Genomic DNA, 26,615 nt, shown 5'->3' on the forward strand with positions numbered 1-26,615 from the left:
TGTGGTAGAAGCAAGGATGTTACCACAGGCACAGTAGCCTTTGGCTTTGCTAGCTGGGCTGCTCTCTTTTTCTCCTTCTCTCCTGGTACCAAGGCTGACTAACTTTTTATGGGCTTTTGAAGGCTGGCCCAAGCCATCCAACCCGGCTCTCAGAGTGGCTGCTGCTCCTTTAAGGGAGCAGAGGCGGGGCCAGGCTTTGGGGCCAGCTGAGCCAGCAGTGCTGTGTCAGGTGTGAAGTTAATTGGGCCTGAGCGCTGCATGCTTGAGGGGCTGGTAAGGTGAGTTCCATGGTGGCACTGCTGGAAGGTCTCTCAGAACTCCTATTATAGGACCTCTCGTTCCCCTCTAAGTGTCCAATCCCAAAGCAGAGTGCAGAGCTGTGAGGCTTGGTTTTGAGAGGCTTACCTCTTGAATGTGAAGCAAAAAGCAGCACCTTTCAAATGCACTTCCCCAAGGCACACTTGGCACTCTGAGTGGCTGGCAGTTGAGGTGAGCTTTGCCACACAAGATCTGCAGTTTAAAAAAATATATCCTAGCAGCCGTAGGCTGCGAGAGGCAATGAACGGGGTGGTGGTGATGAAACCAATCAAAATGAACATGTAAAACGGACAGGGAAAAAAATGAGTAGACAGCAAGTGAGAAAAGAAAATGATAGGTAAATGTGACAAGTACTGCTGAACGGGGGGAACTACTGCCAAAAATCTATAAACTCTAGAAGGTTCCAATGATGTCATCTATGCTTGTGAAGATATCCTGAGTGTAGTTGGGCAATAGGACCACTGAGAAATAACACAACTCAAATATAAATGTCACTTATACTCAACACAACCTTTTCTCCTGTTAAACTAAAAACTATGGCCGACATCCAAACAAATGCACACTGGCAGAACCATGTTTCCCATCATGCAGTGGTGGGTGGTGGATTTTCAGCAGCTACTCTTCCCTCTGCAGTCACCTGTGCCTCCCAAAAATATGTCCGTGAGGGTTTCACCAAATCTGAGACGTACTATATGAGGCATAGGTGGCTACAAAAGGAAGGGGAAGTCATTGTAAACTGCCCCCCGCTCCATGTAATGGAAAATGGTGCTCAGCTGGTGCAGCAATAGTCTGGATGTCAGTCCACAGTACTACACTAAGCAGTGCATTTAAATATAATGTACGTTCTAGTGTACAGGTACTGCATGTATAGTTCTTCAGTAAAAACAGCAAAGAAGTCATAAAACTACTGAAGAATTACCATTAAAGTTCTAGCTAAGTGTTGCAATATTTTAAAGAAACCACTTTGGTTTTTTCTACCTTCTCATTTAGTGCCAATGTCTTAGGCATTGTAGACTGGTCCCCACCCACCATTTTTATGCAATTCAATCTCATCAATGAAAACGAATAAATGAAACTCACTTCCATGTAACAAACACAATCTACAGCAAGTTCCACTAATACCAATGAGGCACTGAAAGGCCTAACTGTGGAAGCTATTGTATGCAAATAAGCATTGCCAAAGGTTGCAGACTAAGCAGAACAGTACAACAGGCATGATCCTGTGCACACAAATATTTTGCATATCTGCTTGCAGAACTGCATGTGGGCAGGCTTATGCCACACCCATGTGCCCACATCCAAGATCTGTGACCACATCTGAAGTACTGCTTACAGTTTTGGTCACCGGTATTTAGTTATTTAGTGCATTTGTATACCGCCCAAAACAAAAAGTCCCTGGGCGGTTCACATATTGCAGAACTGGAAATGGTGCAGAAGAGGGCAACCAGGATGATCAGGGGCCTGAACTACCTTCCTTATGAGGCTAGGCTACAGTATCTGGGGCTCTTTACTTTGGAAAGGCGGCAACTAAGGGGAGACATGATAGAGGTCTATAAAACTATGCATGGAGTGGAGAGAGTGGACAGATAAAATTTTTTCTCCCTCTCTGTCATAAATCTGTTAGCTCGGCTAACCCAACAGGATTTACAACACCCTTCAGCACTCCCCCTGTGAGATAACAGAAAGCAGCAGCGAAACTGCAAGAAGGAAAATAAAAAGGCTAACAAAGAAAATAGTAAATGAATTAAGTCCCCTGAATTGAACTAGGTATTCCCCTCTAACAATAACTGAGTAATAAGTGAAAGAAAACACAAAGCAAGGAATGAAACGAGCGAAGGACACCAGAACAAGGAATTAACAGAACAAAGCAGGAAAGCATAAACAAGGCAAACTGGAACTCGGAAAAGTTTGGAATTCAAATAGCACTGTCTGCGGTCAGCGAAAGTTGCAAACAGCATCTGAGCAATTGAGAAACTGCTAAATATATATGGCTTAAGAGAACCAGCAGCCAATCAGGCTTCCCTGAGTCAGCACTTCGGCTTCCTCTCTTGTGATCTCCTGCGCCTGCATAACTCCCACTGAGCTTCCATCTTGAGACGTCTTCTCAAGACAGGTGAAATCCCAGCCTCCTCCTCATCAGAAATCATGTCTGGCAGCTGTTGCGAATCCTCAGTTCCAGAGTCTGGTCTCCCTGCCAAATCCTGTTGCTGTGCCTCTGAGCCCTCACTAGCAGGCAAATCCTCCCGTTCCTGCTCTGACTCTTCTGAGACAGAAGTTTGAGCCATGACACTCTCTCAACAATGGCACAGTGGGGAAAGGACTTGATTAGCAAGCCAGAGGTTGCCGGTTCGAATCCCCGCTGGTATGTTTCCCAGACTATGGGAAACACCCATATCGGGCAGCTGCAATCTAGGAAGATGCTGAAAGGCATAATCTCATACTGTGTGGGAGATGGCAATGGTAAACCCCTCCTACCTGACAACCACAGGATTCTGTGGTTGCCAGGAGTCAACACTGACTCGACGGCACACTTTACCTTTACCTCAATACTAAAACCAGTGGTCATCCCATGAAACTGAAGATCGGGAAGTTTAGGACCAACAAGAGGAAGTACTTCTTCACAAAGCGCATAATCAATCTATGGAATTCTTTGCCATGGGATGTGGTGATAGCCACCAGCTTGGATGGCTTTAAAAGTGGCTTAGACAAATTCATGGAGGACAGGTCTATTAATGTCTACTAGTCTGGTGGCTGTGACCGCCTAGAGTTTCAGAAGCACAATGCTTCTCGATACCAGTTGCAGGGAGCAAAAGCAGGTGAGATGGCATGCCCTCACTTCTTGCCTGTGGGCTCCCCAGGGGCATCTGGTGGGCCACTGTGTAAACCAGGATGCTGGACTAGATAGGCCTTGGGCCTGATTCTTCAGGGCTGTTCTTATGTTCCTTACAGATCACAAATGATGGCTGGAGGAAAAATGCACACTGCTCCATTCTCTCTCTCACTCACTCTCTCTCCCCACCCCAAGACTGCCCCATTTTGGGAGAGGTGGAAAGGAAGAACAATGCATTTTATTATGTATTTTGTACAGATTGCTTTGTATGTATTTTATTAGAATTTTTAATTCAATTTATTTTATTTTAATTTAAATTAATTCTTGCCCGGCCAGAACTTCAAAAGTTAAATTTTAATTAAATTCATTTAAATTAATTTCAGTTTAATTTAATTTAATTAATTGATTGATATTAGGTGTTAATTTAATAATCAGTACCATAGAAATTGACTTTGGCCCCTATGAGCCATGTCATGGTCAGTTTCGGCCCACCAGGTCATTTGAGTTGTGCAGGCCTGTTCTAACCAATACAATTTCCCCCCAGCTATACTTGGTAACTGGAAACACATAAAAAGTAATGTGAATCATAGAAATCCTTAAGAGATAAATATTAAAATCATCATAAAGAATACACCTGCTTTTGAAGCTTAGTTTGGCTGTCTTCTAACTCTTCATTCCTCATGGCTTCCTGATGTAACATTTGTTGCTGCTGCTGCAGTGTCTGCTGCAGGAGGAGGTTTTGTTCATTACTGGACTGCAGATTGTCATTTTTTAGCTTTACTTCTTTCTGCAACCGTTGTACCTGAAAACATTAGAACCCAAATATGAGGCAGTCACCATTTGAAATTATACATTCTCAGCTTGCTCCCATTTTATCATCCTTTTGAAAACATATATAAGCGATTACTCAACTGTGGTTCTTAACATCACTTAAATCTATTACATACTGAAATCTAAGCACGCACACTGTAATATATGCTTAAAAATATGTTCGTGCATGGCAGGGAGGGGCACCAGAGAGGAGCTGATTAATCCAGCCAGAAGGTCCCTGTGCAGGCACAGTAACCCATTTCTCATGATGACAAAGGATCACTGCCAGATCCAGTGTTTCTGATAACAATCTATTTATAGGCATTTAGAAGTTCTGATTTGCAGAGATTTGCACACTGATATAGCTTTAGCCATATTTGAGATCTACTGTATTAATAGAGACGGTCTGAAACGTCCCCCACTCCTTTCAAACCTTGCTTTCCAGGTCCAAAAGTATTTTGTGCGTGGAGTGATTTCAGTGATGCAATAAAGCAAATCATAATGACATTGCTCCCAGTCCTTTTTGTATTGGGGGGAAAATGTTTTTTCTAGAACATCCTAGAATAGTGCTACGTCACAACACAGCATTGTTCTGAGTTGCATTCTGGTGGGAAGTTTGCTCTTTTTTGTGGCAATTGCCATTCTCTCTCTTTCTCTCTATCTAATATACCGCCCAAACTTTCGTCTCTGGGAGGTTAACAAGGCACTAGAAGGCACCACTAGATGATGCTGAGTCATGATGTGTCATTGTTCTGGGACTGTTTTGTAAAAATAAAATGGAGACCACAAGCCAAAAGGAACAAGAGGCACACCAGTGAGTTTTGCTGTGCTCCAAGTTGTGCACCTTCCCTGAAAATTGCAAAAACAAGGGGCAAGACAGTTTTGTCTTCTCTTTCTCCCCTAGACCACCCCCGCCCTCCAATTTACCTAAAAGTTTGCTTTTTCCTCCTAGTTCCTTCTAGTAAAATATTTATCACAACAATGCTGTATTGCTTTCTTCTGGACACAGTGTCAAACACCATGAAAATAAAGATTCCAATGTGATTTCCAACACATTAAGAGCAACATCAGCAAAAATATCAAATGTACCTCTTCAGACTTCTTCTTCAGCTGCTTCTCAAAAGCTGCTTTATTTTCTTCTAGCTGATTTAAATATAATGCAAGATCTTCCTTATAGATATCTAGTGCTGTCTGTAATTGTTTGACCTATTCAAGTAGAAGAGATATATAAAAATGAGGCAGGGGAGGGACCCTTTTCAAACACCTTCAAAATCTACAAGTGTGTTGAAATATGATACTTCCCATTACAGGAAATACATCAACATATCGTTTAGCTAATATCTGGGCAGACAAAGAATATTTTAAGTCTTTTAAAACAATAGTATTTGTTTGGATTTAACAAAACATGTAAGAAGTTAATTGGTTATAGACAATATATTATTTTAATACCAGTTATTTATATCAGGAATGACCAACCTTTCAATAGTAGGATTATGTGCCTCTAGTAGTTGTGATTAGGAGGGAGTTGTAACAGAGACAGCTTTTTATGTAGATACCTGCAGGGCCCCAGAAAAAGCATCACTGGCCAAATGTCCTAATCAACACTATTACATTAAAGGACCATGGACCCTAATAATGAAAGAGTGGCGATTTCCAAGGCAGTGGTACACAAACAAGAAGGAGAATGTGTATTGGGGTGGGGGTGGGGTATAAAGCAGCTTTGAATGTTGATAAATTCATTGCGTAACTTCCTGGCTTTCAAACAACATGTTGTGACATAACGTACATGCACCGGTTTTTTGTAAGCTCGTTGCTGGTTATCAGGACACATGAACATATGAAACTGATTTATCCTGAATTAGACCCTTGGGTCCATCTATCTCATTATTGTTGACACTAACTGGCAGCAGTTTTTTGTTTTTTACATTTTATATCCCACTCTTCCTCCAAGGAGCCCAGAGCGGTGTACTACATGCTTAAGTTTCTCCTCACAACAATCTTGTGAAGTAGGTTAGGCTGAGAGAGAAGTGACTGGCCCAGAGTCACCCAGCAAGTCTCATGGCTGAATGGGGATTTGAACTTGGGACTCCCCGGTCCTAGTCCAGCACTCTAACCACTACACCACACTGGCTTCCAAGGTTTTCCAAGGTTTCAGACGGAGGTCTTTCCCAGCCCTATTTGCAGCTGCCAGGGATTGGACCTGAGACCTTCTGCACACAAAGCAGGTCCTCTACTACCTAGCTATGGCCAGTCTCCAAAAGGAAATGACTATCTGCATCAAAGTGGGTATTGTCCTCTATTGGCATCTGCTTTTCAAGGACATAGGGAGAGCGCACACGCTTTCCCAGCTTGCCATCCAATATTCCTTTTCAAACTGAAGATGCCAGGGATTCAACCTGGGATTTTGTGCTCTACCACCAAGTTACGAGCAGGGTGATTAAAAAATATATAGCCATGAAAAATTATGGTATGAGGGAGGAGCAGCAACTAGATGTATCTGGAAGGCTACAAATAGGGTGCGGAGATGACTGGTCATATCCTATTGTTTGTCCCCAGCAGCTAGCAATTAGAAGCACTGAGATTTTATGTCGTTTTCATGGTTAACTGATTGAGCTATCCTCTGTGATCCCCTTTCAAAACCATCAGAGCTGGTGGCCATTACCATATACTGTGGCAGCAGTTTCCATCTATTAGTTATGTGTTGTACGCAGAGGAAGGCAACAAAGTTGGTGAGGGGGTCTAGAAACCACACTCTGTGAGGAAGAGGTAAAGATGCTGCTATATTAAGCCTGTAAAAGTGAAGACGGAGATAGTATTGCTGTCTTCAAATATCTGAAACAAGAAGGAATATCTTGTTCCCTGAGAGCAGGATAGAATCAGCTAGTTGAAACTCTTGAGGAAGCACATTCAGCCTAGGCAACAGTAGGAGGAACTTCCTAAAGCTGATCGACAGTCCAACAGTCTGCCTTGTACAGTGATGGGTTCTCCTTCTCTAGGAGGTTAGATGGCTATCTGTTAGGGATGTTGTGACAAATTTCTGCACTGAGCAGGGAATTAGACTAGAAAACCTCCATGTCCTGCCTCAAAACCCACCTTTCAACAAGTTTTAAGCCTTTAATCCTCATCTTCAATTGAAATGAAGAACTCCATTTGCTCATATTTTTCTCGTGCTACCCTTTCCTCTCCCTTTACTTGTTTCCTCCCCTTCTTTAAATATCGACCCATATTGCTGAAACTTCAGATGCAAGTGCTTTAGAGGCCTGCAGGTTGCTTTTTTTACTTGTTACTCTGTGAAGTATAATGTGCAAGGATGGTACTATATCTGTAATATAAAGCTGTTTGGGCCTCACTCACTCTGACTGACTGCCATGAAACTTCTAGACCAAACTACACAAGATGCTGTTTTTGCAGGTGGATTCCAGAACTCGGCCATACCACCACAAAAATCCACCCCCCTGAAAAAATTCATTTATGTACCAGAATATGTGGGGAAACTCTCCCATTGGAAGGCATATGGAATGATACCTCAGACAGAGAAAAAGACTAGAGTCACAGAGAGATAAGACTTTTTTTTTTTTGCTTGCAAACTGCAAACCCAATAAAGATGATAATAATTAGTGTATATGGTATAATTATTCAAACACACCAACTAAAACACAGGAAAAAATCCTCCATAGTTCTTTCTTTAAGAACTTAAGAAGCTCACATTTAATTACTTTGGTCCCTAAATAAAATTAATTTCAGGGGATCATTCATTTCTTCTCTTAGAAGAATGGATTGGTGGTAATGGAAGCCTTCACAGTATGAGCAGTAAATAATCTCATGGTTCAAGAGGATAGGAAAGATACTGTATTTCATGAGAAATGAAAAAACACATCCTTACCATTACTGTTTCCTCAGTTAGTTGGCCTTGTAATGTTTTTAAAGCTTCATCCTTCTTGGCATTCTGCTTTTCCATTTCCTGTTTGCAACCCAAATTAACAATAGAAAATATTTGATTATACACAGGAGTGTAGGGACAATGGAGTAAGGGGGGCCCAAGCGTTCCTAGGTCGCTGGGGGCCGCCAAGGTGCACCTCCCCCCAGAGCACCCCCTTGCCTGCTCCCACACCTAGATGGCAACAGAAGCGCTTGCCAGCTGGGAGCACGAGGTGTGCCCCTTTCCTGCCCAGCCGGTGCTTTGTTCCAGTGCTGGCTGGCTGGGAGCTTCTTTCCATGCCTTACTCCCGATACTGGCCATGCCCTCTGCATCTGATGCTGATGCAGGGAGTGTGGTCAGGGTGCATGCATTGTGTGTTTGCACTGCGTGCGCACCTGTTTTCAAAGGCATGGGGGTTGCTAGATGGACCTTGTCCCCCAGTTGCCAGTGAGCTTCTGATGCTCCTGATTATACAGCTTGATTTTATAGCTCTACAGGTCTGCTGCTGTGAAGTTTTCAACTCGTAGCTTCATTTTATACACATCTCTCTCTGCTCTGCACAATCACATTTATGTTTCCTCCAAATACTTAGTTATTCTCAACTTTAATCCTTTGAGCTTTTACATGACTGTTTCCTGCATGACTCTTGCTGACAGAAGCCAAGCCGAATTCCAGCCCTGTTAACCAGCTCTAGAATAGGACAAACTGCTCGACGCCAAACCAGTTCATCTCAAACTGGGCCAATTTGGTGGCTCGATCGCAAGCTGAACCGGGGGAAGTTTAAGAACATAAGAACAGCCCTGCTGGATCAAGCCCAAAGCCTATCTAGTCCAGCATTCTGTTTCACACAGTGTCTCACCACATGCTTCTGGGGAGCCCACAAGCAAGAGGTGAGGGCATTCCCTCTCTCCTGCTGTTGCTCCCCTGAAACTGGTATTTGGAGGCATCGTGCCTCTAAGGCGGCCCACAGTCAGACTAGTAGCCATTGATAGACCTGTCCTCCATGAATTTGTCCAAGCCCCTTTTAAAGCCATCCAAACTAGTGGCCATCACCACATCCCTTGGCAGAGAATTCCATAGATTATGTGCTGTGTGAAAAAGTACTTCCTCTTGTTGCTCCTAAGTTTCCCGACCTTCAGCTTCATGGGAAAACCCATGGTTCAAGTGTTGTGAGTGGGAGAAAAGTTACACTCTGCACTCCATGCACAGTTTTATAGACCTCTATCATGTCTCCCCTTAGTCTCCTCTTTTCCAAAGGAAAGAGCCCCAGATGCTGTTGCCTAGCCTCATAAGGAAGATGTTCCAGGCCCCTAATCATCTTGGTTGCCCTCTTCCGCACCTTTTCCAGTTCTACAATATCCAATTCTACAATATCCAAACCAATATCATGGTTTGGTCCACGATCAAGCCAAACCAAGCCTGGTTTGGTGGCAAACAGGCAGCAGGGGTGGCGATGAGAGAGGCAGTCAAGTGTCTTACCTGGCCAGTGCTCATCCCCCAGCACAGTACTCAACCCCCCAGCACAACCGATAGCGAAGTGCACACCGCGATGCTTCCTTTAAGCAGCCGCTGGCATGGTTCCGGCCTCCACAAATGCGCAGAGGCCATTTGCATGTTGTCCACATATGCGGAGGCCGGAACTGTGCCACTGCCGAGTGGGCGGCTTGTTAAAGAGTGCACTTCACTATGGGCTGAGTCAGGAAGGCGAGCAGTGGTGCTGGCCAGATAACATACTTAACTACCTCTCTCACCACCACTACCACAGCCCCCACTGCCACACAGACCTCCCAGGACCCCCACTCCTTTACTTGTAAAGGGGAGGATTCCCCTTTACAAGTATTAACCATGCTCAAACCACCAAACTAGTTTGGTCAACTGGACTGAACTGGTTCGGTACCATGTGGTTAGGCTTGAACTGCGATTCTGGGCTCGCACCCCCCCCAACCCTAACACCTGTGGATCACATTATGATTAACACTATTTTTTTCGAAGTGTGCATGCACATTTGCATGGTCATATGCAATAAAAATGTACACACAGTTGCACAGAGGGAAAGCCTGTGTTTGGTTGGTCAGGAAACGCTCCTTGGTTGCATGTCTCAAGCTTCTTAGTGGTAGTGGTAGGGAAACCAATCCTTAGCTATTACAGGGAAGCATATAGGAACACCAAATATAAGGAACTGAATCTGCCTTGCACCATTCTGCTCTAAGCGCCAGTTGCTCTCCAAGAACCCAGGGCAGAGGTTTTCCCAGTCCATCTATATTAGTTTCCTAAAGCCAGGGATCAAACTTGGGGACCTTCCGCATATAAATCATGCGCTCTACACTACTGACTGCTAGTGGACAGATTCCCCCCCCCCGGAATGTAGAGATGCTGTTGCTTCCAACATCTTTCCCAGACAGCAGGCTTTACTGTGAGTTTGAAGTTGCCCCCCCAAATTGAAGCAAACAGTGGATTTTTTTAACCCTGGATATAAGCTGGGCTACACTCGAACACGCAATTTAAAAACTCAAATTGTGTGTGAAGTGCTCCCCGATAGCTCGCAAGGACTTCAAGGTAAATTTGGCCTCCAAATTTGGTGGTGAATGCATTCCCTCCATTCCAGAGGAGATGTGAACTAAAAGCCACATGTGAAAAACTTCCAAGAAAGCAGCAGTCTCCTGTCAGCATGTCCCGAGTAACTAGATACAACCTTGAAAATAGCCTTTAAATGATTATGAAAAACCAAAAGCTTTGCAAGCAGCACAACAGGAATAAACCAATGCTACCTCTTTGTTTTCTGTTAGCAGTCGATCCAATGATTCAAGCTGACGCTGCTTAAATAAGAGGTCTTGTTGTAAAATGGACATGGTCTTCTCTTGCTCCAGGAATTGCTGGTTTTTCTTTTCTAGCTGAGTCTGAAGCTATATAAGAAGAATTCTTTCATTCTTGCACATATTTTTGTTAGGGTGGAGGCAAGTGAGCAACAAGTCAGGTGACTGGGAAAACTTCCCAAAATGTTTGCAAGCGTCATCCAGTACCACTGATGGAGCTGTGTGTCATCTTCCCTTCGGTTTTCTTAGAAGAGTTCCAACAAAGCTATCTTTGGTTCAGAGAGCCTTTGGTAGCACTCAGCCTATGACTACAGAATTTACTCTTATTGTTTTTTTCAACTGGAACCAACATTGTGGTAATATCCTGGCTATCTCTCTCGATACATAAAATGCTGAGGCGGCAACTGGAATATCCATGAAGTGCTACTCTGGCATGGGGAAATAGTGTTACAGCAGTATGGAGCTTTGAAAGGCCATGAGAGGCAACACATGCAAGCTCTGTGGTGTTCTTTTTCCTTGCTGGAGCAAGTACAACTATACCAATTGTTCTGTCTTGACCAGGGATCAAGAAATGTTGGCTGTGTTCATCAGCCAGACCAAAATTTTTACTCATCAAGCTCTATTAGTATATTACTCGCCAGGCATCATTTTTTGCTCGTCACAGACAAGTAGACTAGTGGATTTCCTGAGCCCTGTTCTTGACTTTGGAATTCTGTGGGACACATAGTTCAACAGTAGTGGGAATGGGAGAGTGATGGGGTGGATAGGACAAACTACCTGGAGATAGTTGCTCCTGAAAGTGTGCAATAGATAGTTGCTCCAAGCAAGTAGCAAATTGCATCTCTCTGCCAGAGCCATTCCCCTCTCATGTGAGTCCCAGAGACAGTGTGCAATAGAAGGCCACCTTTCTTTTTATGGCAAGCCATTTCTTAGAGTGTCTGAAACAAGTGCTTCAACTCCCAGTTCACACATGCACGTCAACTGGTAGTGGTCAGCAATAGCAGAGAGACTGCTTCAAGTGGCAAATTATTGGTGATAACTCCTCATACAGTTCTATCAGTCTGCATACATTCATTTTTGGAGATCTGTAATAATGTGGTAAAAACAGCATCATGTAGGGAGCTATCTGCCATAAACACCATGTACCTGCCATGTGAAGCAGCTTCCATGTGCTGGCATTTCAAGGGGCCACATATATGGTTGTTTTTACATGTGAACTGAGTCCCCAAAAAAGAGTATGATTGAGATAGTGCACTTTTCTTAACTGTTAGATACCACCAGAATATTTAGGAACGGAAAGAAGTGGTACCTGAGAAATGGTAACTAAGATACCCATATCAGAAACTTACTAATTCAATCTGGCTTTCCATTTCCTTGTGTTGCTCATGATGGATTAGGTTTGTTTTTTCGAGTGCCATAGCAAAGTGCTCATGCCCCTCACTGAGGTCTCGTTCCATGTTGTGAAGCCGAGAATTTATTTCCTAGAAATAAATGTATTCTTCACATACAGAAATTGGGTGGGAAACGTACATGGATCATTCAGTGCTACATTTTACTCCACTAACCAAAGTGCGGCTAGAAAATATGCTAACACCAAGTGGTTCTTTTTGTTTATGGGTTCTGGGCAACTCATTGTTTTGCAAGTGTACCAAAGGCTGACATACAGACTGAATTACACACAAATAGTCCCATGGAAACTAACTGGATAAATAAGTCATGACTAACTTGCCCCATTAATTTCAGTGGGACTATTCATGAGTAATTCAGTCTGGATGTCAGCCCATACTAAAAACTAAGTTTGAAAAATTAAGAGTTTTAGAACAAAACAGTACATTTTACACTTGTGACATACTAAGTACTAGAACTTACCATTAAGTATATTTAACTGAATTCTCTTTCCTATATAGTTTCATAGGTTTTAATATTGTGTTAAATTTTACGTTTGTTGTAATATGTTTTAACCTTTTTATTTTAACTTGTCTTGTTGTAAACTGCCCAGAGATGTCAGTTTTGGGTGGTATACAAATATTTTATTCATTTATTCATTAATTCATTCATTTGATTTATATACTGCACTTCCAAAAATGACTCAGGGCAGTTTACATCAAATATGCTAAAATAAATAAAATATATATCAATAAAATGATGAAGACAAATATTAAACTGCATTTGAGAGCTGACCATTTATACTGTGCCACACTATATGCAGAAATTAAAGGGGAAACAGCTGCATTTTAATGTTTAAAGTTACATTATCTGTACTCTTTAAATACACTAAAGCTTGTTAGCATATCTAACACAATGTCATTACACGTGAATGCATCTCCCTCCATCCACAAACACTGAATAGGTAGCAAAAGTCTTACCCTCAGTTCCTGTTCCAGCTCAATGTTTCTTGCTGCAGCAGCTGTATGAGCAACTGTCTTTTCTTCCAACTGTTTTTCAAGAGCTGAAAGCTGAGAGGATTTCCTTGCAGTCTACACAGTACATACATACATATATATATATATAGAATACACGAGACAAAAAGAATAAGAATGATGTTTGTATAAATGAGGATGTCCACTCCCACCCCTGCCCCAAATGGTTGCTTGCATATCCCATGCACCTCTTTTACAGGGCCAAGGACGTCAGCAGTGACAAGCAACACAACTACTCCTGTTCATACCTTTGTACAGAATTATTTGCTCAAATCACACTATTATGTTAACAGCTCAAGCATGGGAGCCACACAAAAGAGTAAAAGTGGCAAGTACTCACAAGCAATCCCTGATTCCCAGAAGTGCTCTGTATCCCATCTTTGCTATAGATTTCCCATTTGTTTTTCTTTAAAATAAGCTATGGGCAGCCTGCCTGAAGCAAAGATCATCTCTGCTGCTTCACCATGCTACCCCCACCCCCACCAGTCCCCATCCCCCACATCATCCTCTAATTCTGGCTAGAACAACTTCTGCAGCAGCTAAAAGGCACTAGTGAGATATTTTGTAACAAAAACAGTTTTATGCAAAAGCCAGAAGTCCAGTAGCAGGCTTACTAGGATGGGCCAAAACATCATGAAGTAGAGAGTGAGCTTTTGTGTTATCAGAACTCTTCATCAGGCTGGAAGTTAAGTAAAATAAAAGGGATGTGAAGACAAAGCTGGGCATGCTGAAAAAGCCCAAGGAAATAATATCCATAGTAGTCTTAAGACACATTGCAGGATGTTTTATGCAGTCTTAATTTGGCTAGCCTCTGCTAGGTGCGAAAAATATTTCAGTTTGCACCAAGGACTACTGGGACAAACAAAAATAGGGTGTTTCCCTTAAAAAAAAAATGAAGTCTAGCAATGATTTGGATCCGTCTCCAGCACTAACTGGAACACACAGATCCCTTGCAAGGCACAGAGCAGTAAACTATTACTATCCTATTTGGGGATTAGAATTTTTTTTTTAATGGACAAACCGCCACCTACATTTATCATGTCCATGTAACAGCTAATTAAACTAAGTATCATCTAGAAAATACAGACTTATTTGTTTTCACTTACTTCTCGCTCCAAGCTACTGGATTTTGCAGCTTTCTCCAAGAGTTCTTCTTGTATTGTTTGAAACTGACTAGTTCGCTGAGCCATATCATCCTTTAAAGAAGAATTCTCTTCTTCGGATTTCTCCAGCTTAGTACGTAGTTCTTCTATGTGTCTAGTGAACCTTCGCTTCTCCTTTTCAAACTGTTTACTGATGAATTCCAATTGCTGGCATTTTCTCTCTTCACAAAAGAAGGATGAGTGTCTAGACTTATTGATTATTAACTGCACCAAGGCATGCATTATTGTAATGTTTAGTGATAATGTATCCTTAGGGCATATCTATACTAAATTTAAACTACTTTAATAACCATTCTCTCTTCCTGAGGAAGCCTGGATACTGTTGTTCCAAAAGCCTGCCAAATAACCCCTAACAGAGAATTCATAGCACCATAAAATACTAAAATTCTGCTATAGAAGCCATTACAGTTAAACTAGTACAAAATAAATATAAACTGTACCATAGACCAGTGTGCTAAAAATGACCTACATTGGCTGGATTTCCAAGGTCTGGTCAGTTTTACTTAATCTATTTTCCTGAATTGCCAGGCACCTGCTCCCTTCAAATTCCTTATGCTCAGGCAAGGTGTTTGCTGGTATGTTGTGTGCATTTAATTTTGCATTTAATTTTCTGGCAACATTCAAATCCTTTGAATGTTGCAACATTCAAATCCTTCTCCTCATCCTAATATCCAGTTAGGTGCTGCTAATTAAGTTTGAATATCCTGTGAATGCTTTAGAGAACGTTTCTAATTGCTTTCAGACTGTACTGTGAAGTATGGTGGTCCTATATCTCCCAAGTCAAATTGCTTGGAACTTAAAAGTGCTTAAATTTCCCTTCTTTTGTGTGAGGAAGAGACCTCTGACAGATGTCAGCTTCTTTCATTAGCTATTACAAATCTGGCCTTTTAGAACCATGTCCAATATGGACTGGCTCAATTCCACAGGGGGTGTGGGTAGTGAGTCATTTCTACCCATTTTTGCTCTTTTACAAGGATTTTTCTTAACTGCCCTGAAAAGCCCTTGAAATGGCTTGAAAACAAAGGACTCTTGGAATAACAGAAGCCTTGTCTCAATCTTTTGCCAGACTTTGCAGAAAGGTAGTTTCCAAAGAAATTTTATATTTTTCTAACCATTACACTTTTAATTAGGTTTAGTAGTATTTTTGTTTTAAAATGTCATGGGATCTCCGATTTCCTATAAAATAAATCTAATTTTAGTTTTTATTGTAATAGTAGAAAAGGGCAACCAAAATGATCAAGGGGTTAGAGTTATTTTCTTATAAGGGAAGATTTAGGGCTTTAAAAACTCTTAGATTTTTATGAAGCAAGGGGAAAGGATTTTATAAACTATGCAAGACACAGAACAAGTGGATTGAGGTTTTCCCCCCTCTCATAATACTAGAACTCAATGTCATGCAGTGGAATTGATTAGCAATAGATTCAGACAGAAGAAAGTACTTTGCTGCAAGTTGTGGCAATAGCCACCAGATTAGGTGGCTCTAAAAAAAAGTTAGATGAATTAATGCATAGGTCCGTCAGAGGTTACTAGTCATAGCGGTTGACGTGATGAGCACCTCTCCATCAATGTTCGGAACTCACTGGGGCTGCTGCACTACCTAAAAAACAGCCCTGACTATGTAGTGTGATGGAACTACTGTGGAATGATTTAAATCTGCTTCTGGGCAGGTGGAGTAAAGGTTTGATAGCACAGCAGCATCTAGGCCATATGCCAACAGGAACTAAGCCCTAATTATATGTATTACAAGTATACAAACCAAGCTCCTCATAAATTATTTTAACTGTCAAAATACACTGTAGAACAGGGAAGGCCAACTTCTTAAGCCTGGGAACCTATATTGTTTAGCTGCTCAACCAGCAATTTATTAAAAGTGGTAGTGGCAAAACAATGCAGTCTGCCACTGCTGATGCCTGGCATATCCTACTCCCATTCTTTATCTGAGGCCCAGGGAGCGCTGTGGCCAGCTTCATCATCTCCTGAAGCAGAAGCCACTGCTGGTGCGGGCCAACTTTAGCCACGGTAGAAGTGTCCTCAAGGAAAGACAAGCTAGTCACCAGTTCATGTCACTTGAGATATGGGAATGTTCCCCAGGCATCGAAAGGTCAGAGTAATTCAGATATGCTCAGAGGTCAAACAAAATAATCTCATTGGCAGGTGGCTGCTTACAGCCTGCCAGTTGGCCATTCTTGCACTAAAGCATTTTGAAACCCAAAAATCAAAATATTTAAGGCATTTAAGCCTCAGTCTTAAACTAGTTTCCTTGGAGCCTAAGTTGTATGGATCTCGCTGTGGGAATCCTTCCAAGTCGGTATACAGATACTGGCAGTGTAAGCTGCATTCATTTACTTCTAAGAAATCCTCAAACTGGCCCGCAAAAGACTCATTTACTTTCAAGGTGTTTAGTGAATTGTTTTGAGCAAACAGTTAATCATGTCAGAAGCAATGGTTAATTTTAAGAAGGTACACAATATACATGCATACCTATTTGATCTCCATTCAGTTTTACTGGTTCGGTTTCCAGACTGGTCAATCTACTGGATCCTTGTGTCTCCCTTGCATCACTGAGATTCTGAACTATTTTATTAGCCATAAGTTCTGCTTGAAGTTTCTGAATCGCTGCTTCTTTAATATCCAATTTTAGTCTAGAAAAAATAGTACAACAACTTCGTTGCTTTTTGTCACTCATAATATATACACATAATTTACAGCAACTTACAATAATACCTTAGCTCTTCTATGAGGGATCCACCTGATTCAGAGCCAGTGGTACTTGAGGATTCTTTAGAATGATTAAACTGCAAGTTAACAGGGAAAACACATTGTTTATTGCTATATTGATCATTTATCTTCTGGAAAATCTGAATGGGTGTTATTCAATCACAACTAAACAATTTTCAGCTCTGTTTATTTCAAAAAGAGAAAGTTAGGCAAATGTTTAACTCTTCCACTGAAAACAGCAAGATTTAAAAGTGCTATGCTTCATCACACACAAAACGTGTCCATTGTTCTGTAGAGAGGAGTGTGAAATCTAGGCTAGCTAACATCCTGCGCAAGAGTTGAAATTGGTGCTACCATCCCTTGCCCTGCTATAAATACCAAGTATTATCAGTTTTGCCCCTGAAGTGTGGTGCCTTGTATGCAACAGCCCTGCACAAGGCCCCTGTTCCTGGTAGCCCCATGTAGTGCTCCCTGAAGTGTGCACTCTATTTAGTTGCACAGGCTGCAAATTCCTAAACAAGAGAAAACAAAACCCTATATGGATTCAACATATGAGAGTATTAACAGAGAATCCAAGTGTCGTGTATTGATAATTTAACAGAATCTTAATAAAACCATGTGATTTGAAGACTGTGCAATTGCATGCATTATACTGAAATAAAACTAGATCTGCATCTTTCAATAAGCCAGCGTAGTATAGTGGTTAGAGTGCTGGACTAGGACCAGGGAGACCCCAGTTCAAATCCCCATTCAGCCATGATACTAGCTGGGTGACTCTGGGCCAGTCACTTCTCTCTCAGCCTAACCTACTTCACAGGGTTGTTGTGAGGAGAAACTCAAGTATGTAGTACACCGCACTGGGCTCCTTGGAGGAAGAGTGGGATATAAATGTAAAATAAAAAATAAAAATAATAAAAAATAGTCTCTATATACAACTTACAAGATCGGATCCAATGGTTCATATTGAAGATGTATTGCTGGTGAAGCGGGAGAAGTACGAGTGGATGTTCCTGAGGTAGTCTCATGTAGTGATTTCAGATGTGTCCTGTATTCTTGCCAAATGCGTTTCAACTCTTTCGAGTCTTCTTCAGTGGAAGTTGGTTTGGAAAATCTCTTTCTACTCATGATCTCTATGCACGATGAGGATTGAACTGTTCACATCGTTTTGTTAAGTCTCATTACATTCCCAAGACTTTGCCTTGGGAACATCCACTCGTAATTGGATCCAATCTTTTAAGTTGGATACAGAGACTATTTTAAATGACCATTTTGTATGAATTTATTGAAATGTACAGATCTATTTTTATTTCAGTATGATAATGCATGCAATTGCACAGTCTTCTAATCACATGGTTTTATTGAGATTCTATGAAAATATCAATACAAGATATTTGGATTTGCTGTTAATACTTGCACATTCCTAAAACCAGCCCTGTGTGAAGTAAGTCCATAAACAAAATGAAGTCTCTCTTCCTTTTTAGACTACAACCAACTCCCATCATACTGCAAACTGCTTTTTAACAGTGGAGAACCTTGCAGTTATTTCAGAAGTGGTGTGAAATGGAAAGGCTGCTGTAGCAAAAAAGTTTGTTAAAATGCTGTGCATATACAATCCTTTGGCATTTATGAACGGCCACCTCTGCATCATGGCTATTTCATGTTTGCTTTCCACATCCTTAGAGTTTGCAACTCATGTCAAGATCATATATATTGGTATTAGAAATCAGCATCTGTGGAAAACAATGTTGGGACCCAAGGCTGATGTTTTACAATGCCTGTCATTATGATGAGTAGTCTGGTTTTCCAACAGGCACATCACTTGCAAACATGGATGCAATATCATATCTAGATTTGTCCTGAGAACTTGTGGAGGCTGTACTATCTTCTGGGAGAATTATAGCAGCCTTGTCCCAAACTGAGGGAATTATATGTATCATACAAAGTTAATCAAAAAGAACAACAGAGGTTATTTTTCTCTCAGAGACAAACACTTTGAGAATTGAAGACCCATACTTCACAATAAATCATCAGCGACTCTCACTTTAGACATCTAGAGGAAAAAATTGTGGCTCATTCTTGAGACTGACCATTGCTCTATTGCAGCTTCTCAGCACACAAACATAGATTTTAAAGAGTGATAATTCCAACATGGAAAAATTATAGGACGTTTCCCGCCCACCATTATATCCTGCTCTTTCTCCAAGAAGCCCCATTGTTATGTTTACTTTCACAACAACCCTTTGAAGTTAGGCTAAGAGATAAGTGACTGGCCCAGAATCACACAGTGAATTTCACGGCCAGATGGGGACCTGAACTCAGGTCCAAGGATATGAAGTATTAAGCACTGTTCCACAGCAAACTCAACTGAAATTAACAGGAGGCTATTCTAAAACATTATTTTAGTACAGTTTGTTATACTCAGCAACAGTCAGTGTATTATATATTCAATCAAGTATAAAAACATCAAAGAAGTTACCGTACTTCTTTTGATGAGCATTGAGACAACTGGGAAACAACATTTTCTAAGGCATTCAGTTCATTTCTTGAATTCTCAATTTCTTGATAATACAACTTAAGACGATCATTTTGTTCTGAAATAAGAGCTTTCAAGTCTACATTTTCTTTTATTAGAGCATTTTTCTCTTCATTTACTATGTCTTGGTTCTGAAGTTTACTTTCGAGCATCTGGACCTTTTGCTGGGAATGCTTTAGCAGCAATTCCATTTCAGAGCTTTTTGTTTCGACACACTTCAGGTTTTCTTTTCCAATGCAGTTCTCTTCAATTAATTTCCTAAACAAAATCAAAACCAAAGAAGAATAGTTGAACAAAAGCCTTTGTAGGTCTGAGATTTTTTCTTAACTGGCTCTCTCACACAGATGGAAAGGAATTTATGCTATAATAGCTTCATTATAAACCTTACTCTTGCAGAGCTTTCTGAGAACTGGGCTGTTCATCTTGAGACAATGGCAAACATCCAGACTAGCTCTGTGTGTGCCGAACATACAATGCAAGTTGCAGGCTGCAGAGTGAATTAGCAAAAGTCATGCCTTCCTAGTCATGTGCATAAAATATTACAGTGTGTGCAAAGTGTTAGTTTGGATGTTGGCCAACAACTTCAATGTATATGAAAGTCTCATTCCACCCTAATCCTGTCTTTTTTCAGTGAACAGAAAAATGATTAAAGTTACACAAAAATTAAGTGGTACTGTTACTTCTATAAGCTATCATAACTACCTACATGTTAGCATGACATTTGATTACACTTCTTTACTACTGTACCAGCACTCAGGACTGATGCAGCAAAACAGAACTCCAAGCTAGGGGGGAAAGTTAACTCTAAGTGTGTTTGCAGAATTTGCGTCTGACAGATTGCTTCCCAAATTGTGAGGTTCTGCTTTACCAGATATGTTTATTGGAGCTGGATTGATCAACATCAGAATCTGTGGTTCTGCATTTGTATTTCTAGAACTTACACTTAAGAATTTTAAAAACTCAGTTTCAAAAAAATTCTGATCATTTAAACCAGCCTTTAGGAAATTAACTACAATTTTGCAGAAAGATAAAGCACATACCTTAACTTAATTATCACTAGTAATTAATAATTAAATTGCTTGATTTTTATTGCATAATAGGAGAAGAGAAAGCTATCCTAGGTAACAGCAATTAAAAAAGAGAGAGAGAGAATTAACCAAAAGGCAGTGTGGGGTGGGGGAAAAACAAACATGCTTTTAGCAACTGAAATGGCTGCTTCTAATGGCCACCTAACGGAACAGTGAGGAAATGGCTTGATTATCAAGCCAGAGATTGCTGGTTCAAATCCACGCTGGTATGTTTCCCAGACTATGGGAAACACCTATATCGGGCAGCAGTGATATAGGAAGATACTGAAAGGCATAATCTCATACTGCGCGGGAGAAGGCAATAATAAACCCCTCCTGTATTCTACCAAAGACAACCACAGGGCTCTGTGGTCGCCAAGAGTCAAAACCGACTTGACAGCACACTTTACCTTTAATGGCCAATTTAACATAAGGGGGAAAAAGCACTCCTACCTACCCACCCCGCCCCACTTCAAATGCCAGAATCCCGGATTTTGGATCCCGCTCTTACTTCTCACAGGACTGCACTTGCTACATGCCTACAGCCTGGTTTTTTGTTTTTTTGTTTTTAAGTTTAAGAGTCAAGAGTCAATCAGAAGACAAGCAGAGTGGAACCCAAAGGACACTGAAATGGCAAGACAACAACAGACAAGAACTGAGGAAGTTTGCACATCCCTAGTTAAAACACACATTGCATCTAACTGTGAATAAAGTAGTCATATGATTTTTCTGTCATGCAGTCAGAATGATTCCCTCTACACACAGTTTTGTGATGAGGTGGGGAACCTTGTTTGACTGAAAACCAACCATATTACAGTTAGCTGCTCAGTCAATTGTAACATGAAATGAACAGGCCATACAGGCATGTGCAGCCACCACTAGCCTGAATCAAAGGACTTCATGATTCAAATATCAAAGCTACTTTTAAAATGATCTTAAAAGGAATGTTTTCCTGATAGAGCAAGAAGCATCAAAACACACACAAGGATTTTACCTCAGCCGTTCTTTCATGTCTTCAAGCTCAATTCTATAGGTATCACACTTTGCATGTAATTTTTCTTTTTCATTTACACAATTCATTAAATTTATCTCTAAAACGTGCTCTTCCACCTGTACCTGAAGAAAGATCAGCTATTATTTTTCAGTTCATCAGCTATTTAGTTTATTTCTCTAGTAAGGCTCTAGTCTTGCTTTGAGTAAGCCAGCACCATCTTCTTGGGAAAGAAACCCACTGCTGGTGGAAGGGAGCAAGCATTCAGACCTAATTGTCCCACTATACAGTTTCCCAGCCCTTCCTATAACTAGGACCAACACTAAGCAATAGAGTGGTTTGGGGTGTGCACATGCACAGGTGTGGAAAAAAAAGAAGTGAGGCAGGAATCAGGTTGTTTATCCTGTGGCCAATGTCCTTCAGGGTTGATCGCACTGTAATGAAGGGTAAAACACATTTTTGTATTGGTACAATCTTTATTCTACACCAAAAGGGCTCAGAAACTGCCCGATGCTCACTACTTACACTGCTATGTGAGCTTCTGATCCTACACATGTCCAAGGAACATTGGAGTGTTTTTTACTAGTTCCAAAATGCCTTTTTGAATCTTGAGTTCTAGTCATGATGAAGGTTCTGAGGAAGGCAGAGAGGCCAGATAGACTGGCGTCCAAGATTAGTGAAGCGTGATCAAGTTTTAGGAGGGAGCTCGCTCTTTTTATGATTTGTTCTAGAATAGACATTTTGACTTGCATACTGTGTTCTGAACTTGCATACTGTGGACCATTTTGATTTTACTAAGGAACACCTTTATAAAATAATTTTAAATAAAGTGAAGCTCTTCAGTGCTTATCTTTGTACTGAATGGAACACACACATGCTGGAATATAGTTGCAAAGCATTCAAGAGGTATTTAGTCCCAGACAACTTGTAGCACAGTCCTGTATGTATTAATTAGAAGTGTCCTACTGACCAATGGGAATTGTTCCCTAGTATATGTTTAGGAATGTAGCCGAAGTCTGCTTATAAGCATCACTGTGCTTTTGCAGCAATGGCACAAAATTGATTCAAATGTTTATATATTGGATAAGCTTGTATCCTGCTTTCAATACAACTGTTTCCTGGACACCTCATAAAGTTTAACAAGTAAAACAGCACATCATATAAAAAACAAACAGATAAAAATACAGTGAGTAAAACAACTTAAGGGTTGTTTAAAAGGCCTGGGAAAATAAAAAGGATTTACACCTGGCACTGAAATGACACTAAGTAGGCACCAGACAAGTCTTCCGAAGAAGAGCACTGTATAGGCAGAGAATCACAGCTGAGAAGACCTTCTCCCAGTCTCTATCCACCTTATCTCAAGGGCAGGGGTACCCATAGGACACTGCAATTGTCTGGGGAGACTACATAGGATAAGACAACCCTTCAGATACAGAGGGAGGCTGTTCTCACGAGCAGCCAAGACCTGGCAATGGCAGCTAAGCCTGGGCTTGACTGCCTGTGGAAACTGCCGGGAGCCAAAGGCCTCTCGGCGGCAGCAAACCTGGCTAAGAAGCTGAGCTGCGGAATGAGGTTAAGGGAGCAAGCGCTCCCTTAATCCCGTTAATTCACTATGTGTCAGTGTCAGCTGCTTTCAGCCGAACGCCCACTCGTTGTGGGGGAGGGGGGTTCCCCACAGTGTGCTCACATGGTGCATCATGGAATTTCTGGGGGACAACACATCCCAACTTCTGTTTACCAGCACTGCCAGGAGCTGCGCAGGGAGTCATCTGCGCTGCTCCCAGCCAGCATTGGTTGTATGGGCACGTGGTTTGCACGCTGCCAGGGCTCGGAGCGGTCATCTGGGCGAAGGTAGGTTGGACCCTGTCTTCCCTTAGCCCGGGCACAAATGCAACCGTGTAAATCACCCCAGGGAATTGCAAATACCCCTCCCCTTCAGGCTTGGTAAAAACAAACTATTCCCCTCAACTTGGAAAAAACGGAAGTAGTTCGTTTCCCCCAAAATCAATTTCCAAGCCTATTTCTCACAACCTCTTCCCCTTCTTGCAAGTCACTTCCCCCAGCTAGCTTATCTTTATTGCTCTGGTGGTAGCAGGAAAATAGAGGGAAAACTTTCTCCCCCCATCAATGTCTAGCATGCTGTAATGGCTCTGAGTCAGATGTTAGGAGCATTTGTAGCAACTTTAATTTTAGCACTAACAACACACTTCCCAATTCTCAGATACATCTAATACTCAGCTAAATTGTCAGCATTTTAAGAACAAACCTTACCTTTTCCAGTTTCTCAGTTATTTTCTCTTTATATTTTTTAAAAGTTCTTGTCAGCTCCTCAGCATTATACAGAGCTTCATTTCTTTGCTGTTCAGTTCTTTGAATGAAAGAGGTACCTTAGTGTTAAACTGATCAAGCACAGTAGCAATTCACACAATAAAAACAAGTCGCTTACCTGTAACTTATGATCTGGAGGTGATTGTTGTTAGTCATGAGAAATGGGGTTACTGTGCCTACACAAGGACCTTCCGGGTGCATTAATTAGCTCCTCTATGGCATCCCTTCCTGCCATGCACGTGCTCAGTGCCTTCATTTCCCCAGCAGACGGGCACCATTTTTATTTGGTTTCTTGTAGAGTGCCTGATGCTCAGACGAACTCAGACATGTCCAATAAACTGTCCAAACAGACAAGTTATCTTCACCTTTTACAAAGGGGAGAGGGGAGGTACAGGTGGGTCTCATGACTGACAATGGGTCACCTCCAGATCATAAGTTACAGGTAAACAACCTATCTAGAAGTGATCCACTGTCATCATGAAAAATGGGTGACCACCCAGCTTCTCCCCCTTTGGCAGAAGGTGCAGCCATTCCACCCAATACTCCAGAACTCTCTTCAGAGCCTCTCTTCCAAACATAGTTTCTGCTACACAAATCTATGGCATAGTGCTTTATGAAAGGCAGATGTGTAGTCCAGGTAGCAGCTACACACAAGTCCTTGAAACGGAGTCCAGAAAGGTGTGCAGCAGAAGTCGCATATGCTCTAGTGGAGTGTGCCTTCACCACCTTCGGTGGTTGCTGGTTCTATAACTTGTAAGCCAAGAATATGAGCTCTACAAACCAATGAGAGAGCCTCCGTCTCAAAACAGACAAACCTTTGTTCTTGCCTTTAAACAATACAAAGAGCATCTTCGTACGCTGAAAGTCCTTCATCTTTTGTAGGTAACAGAGAAGACATCGCCCGACATCTAATGAATGTAAAGCTCGTTCTAGTCATGTTTCAGGCTCCTGAAAGATCGATGGAAGTACGAGGTTTTGATTCAAGAGGGAGTCAGTCACCACTTTTGGTAAGAAAGATGGATCAGTATGCATAACCACCTTTTGGGGGAAGAACTGTGTGTATGGTGCATCTGTCCGTAAAGCTGCCAGTTCACTCACATGATGGACAGTAGTTATGGCAATCAGAAACATAGTCTTGAGAGTCAAATATCGCAAACTCATTTTATGAAGTGGCTCAAAGGGAGCCGCTATTAGCAAGTCCAACACTAGGGACTAGGAATCTGCACGGAACCAGTGGGGGCCAGTTCCAAGGTGGGGGGGGGACGACACCTTTAAGGGCAAAAGAGGAGATGTGTGCGTGGGGTACTTCTGGATCGAGGAGCGAAGGGGGCGGCAGGAAGGTATGCTGCTGCCCTGCCAGACTGGTTTTTAAGAGAGTGCTGGCCGGGGAAACATGGCGGGGGGAGTGCATCCTCCCCCACCCTTAAAGGTGTCCCCCCTGCCTTCAAACCTGCCGAACCGCCGGCTGTTCAAACCTGTTTGGAGGCCCATAAAAGGGCCTCCAAACAGGTTCATGCACATCTCTACTAGGGACAGACTCCACTGTTCAGCTGGGTGGTGTATAGGAGGGTAAATATTGATGCCACACAAAAACTTCTTGCATTGAGGATAAGAGTAGACAGTCCTTCACATCAACATCCAGATCACCACTCAGAAAGCCCTGAAAGGTTGAGCCAGAAGAGCTTGTAGAAGAATCCAACATGCTCATAAGGGACTTAGCTGTGCTCTGGTCCAAAAAAAGTGTCATCATTTGTATCAAACAACCAAAGAGGAGACCTCACAGGCATTGGCAGTGGAGATAAGGACAAGGGCTTGTAAGAATGTGGTGCCACAGTTGCTAATGGCAAACTTGGAACATTCTGCAGGAAACACCATCGATACCAACACGTTGGGCATCGCGATGGGCATTGAGGTCAAAGTTGGCAAGAACATCAATGACAGCGGATGCGATGGAAGCTCATTGGAGCCTACGGAATCCCTCGATGTTGAAGGCTTCGGTACTGAAGAACTTATTGATATTGATACATCCCGATGCTGAACTGTCGAAGGTGAGGGAGTCCTTGATCTCGATGGGTGCTGTGTCTTCGACTTGTGCTTCTTCGGTTGGTGGAGAGTAAGTCACGAAGAGAGTAAGTCATGAAGACACATGATGCCGCTTGTGTTTCTTATGCCCGGCATTAGAACTCCTAGATTTCTTAAAGACAATCCCTTCAGGATCATCCGCCAGGGTTTTTGACTGTGTGCGCACAGACCCTGACATCGAAGCCATCGATGTTGATTTCAGTGCCAGGCCCACAGATGTTGATTTCAACTCAGATCTTGGCATCGGTGGATGCAACGCTTCTCCATACAATGCTGCCCTGAGGTGCAACGATTGATTCTTCAAAGTTTGTTTTGAAAATGACCTGCAAATCCTACAGGCAGTAGGAACATGCTGTCCACCCAAGCATAGCATACCAAGATCATGCTCATCTGTAGAAGGCAGTTTTGCTCTACATTGACAGCAACATTTAAAAAGGTAGTCTTTTTTTCTCTGCTCCCTCCATTCTAATGGCAAAGCAGAAAGAAGTCCAAATAACCAAGTCCAACGTCCAGAAAACAAAGAGTAACTTACAGTCCATAGATCAATAGCCAATTTTCTCCAAAATAAAACTTTCCTTTTCTACTAATCGAGGAGCAAAAACCCACAGGTCTCAACACATCAG

At 41.9% G+C, this 26,615-nt stretch overlaps 1 protein-coding gene across 8 annotated transcripts in view; it reads right to left on the reverse strand.

The window, feature by feature from the left end:
* CCDC18 (coiled-coil domain containing 18) overlaps positions 1 to 26,615 on the reverse strand; it is an 87,582-nt gene that overhangs the window by 47,958 nt on the left and 13,009 nt on the right. For all 8 annotated transcript variants that reach the window (XM_053246497.1, XM_053246500.1, XM_053246498.1 and 5 more), the window contains 12 exons: positions 23,854 to 23,950; positions 21,586 to 21,707; positions 19,473 to 19,782; positions 16,998 to 17,068; positions 16,755 to 16,915; positions 14,217 to 14,434; positions 13,057 to 13,167; positions 12,040 to 12,171; positions 10,646 to 10,780; positions 7,842 to 7,919; positions 5,048 to 5,164; positions 3,783 to 3,950 (listed from right to left, as the gene is read on the reverse strand). In XM_053246497.1, coding sequence (XP_053102472.1) covers positions 3,783 to 3,950; positions 5,048 to 5,164; positions 7,842 to 7,919; positions 10,646 to 10,780; positions 12,040 to 12,171; positions 13,057 to 13,167; positions 14,217 to 14,434; positions 16,755 to 16,915; positions 16,998 to 17,068; positions 19,473 to 19,782; positions 21,586 to 21,707; positions 23,854 to 23,950 — 1,720 coding nt within the window. The remainder of the gene's footprint in view (positions 1 to 3,782; positions 3,951 to 5,047; positions 5,165 to 7,841; positions 7,920 to 10,645; positions 10,781 to 12,039; positions 12,172 to 13,056; positions 13,168 to 14,216; positions 14,435 to 16,754; positions 16,916 to 16,997; positions 17,069 to 19,472; positions 19,783 to 21,585; positions 21,708 to 23,853; positions 23,951 to 26,615) is intronic.

Source organism: Hemicordylus capensis, chromosome 4 (genome assembly GCF_027244095.1).
Source record: "Hemicordylus capensis ecotype Gifberg chromosome 4, rHemCap1.1.pri, whole genome shotgun sequence".
NCBI lineage: Eukaryota > Metazoa > Chordata > Lepidosauria > Squamata > Cordylidae > Hemicordylus > Hemicordylus capensis.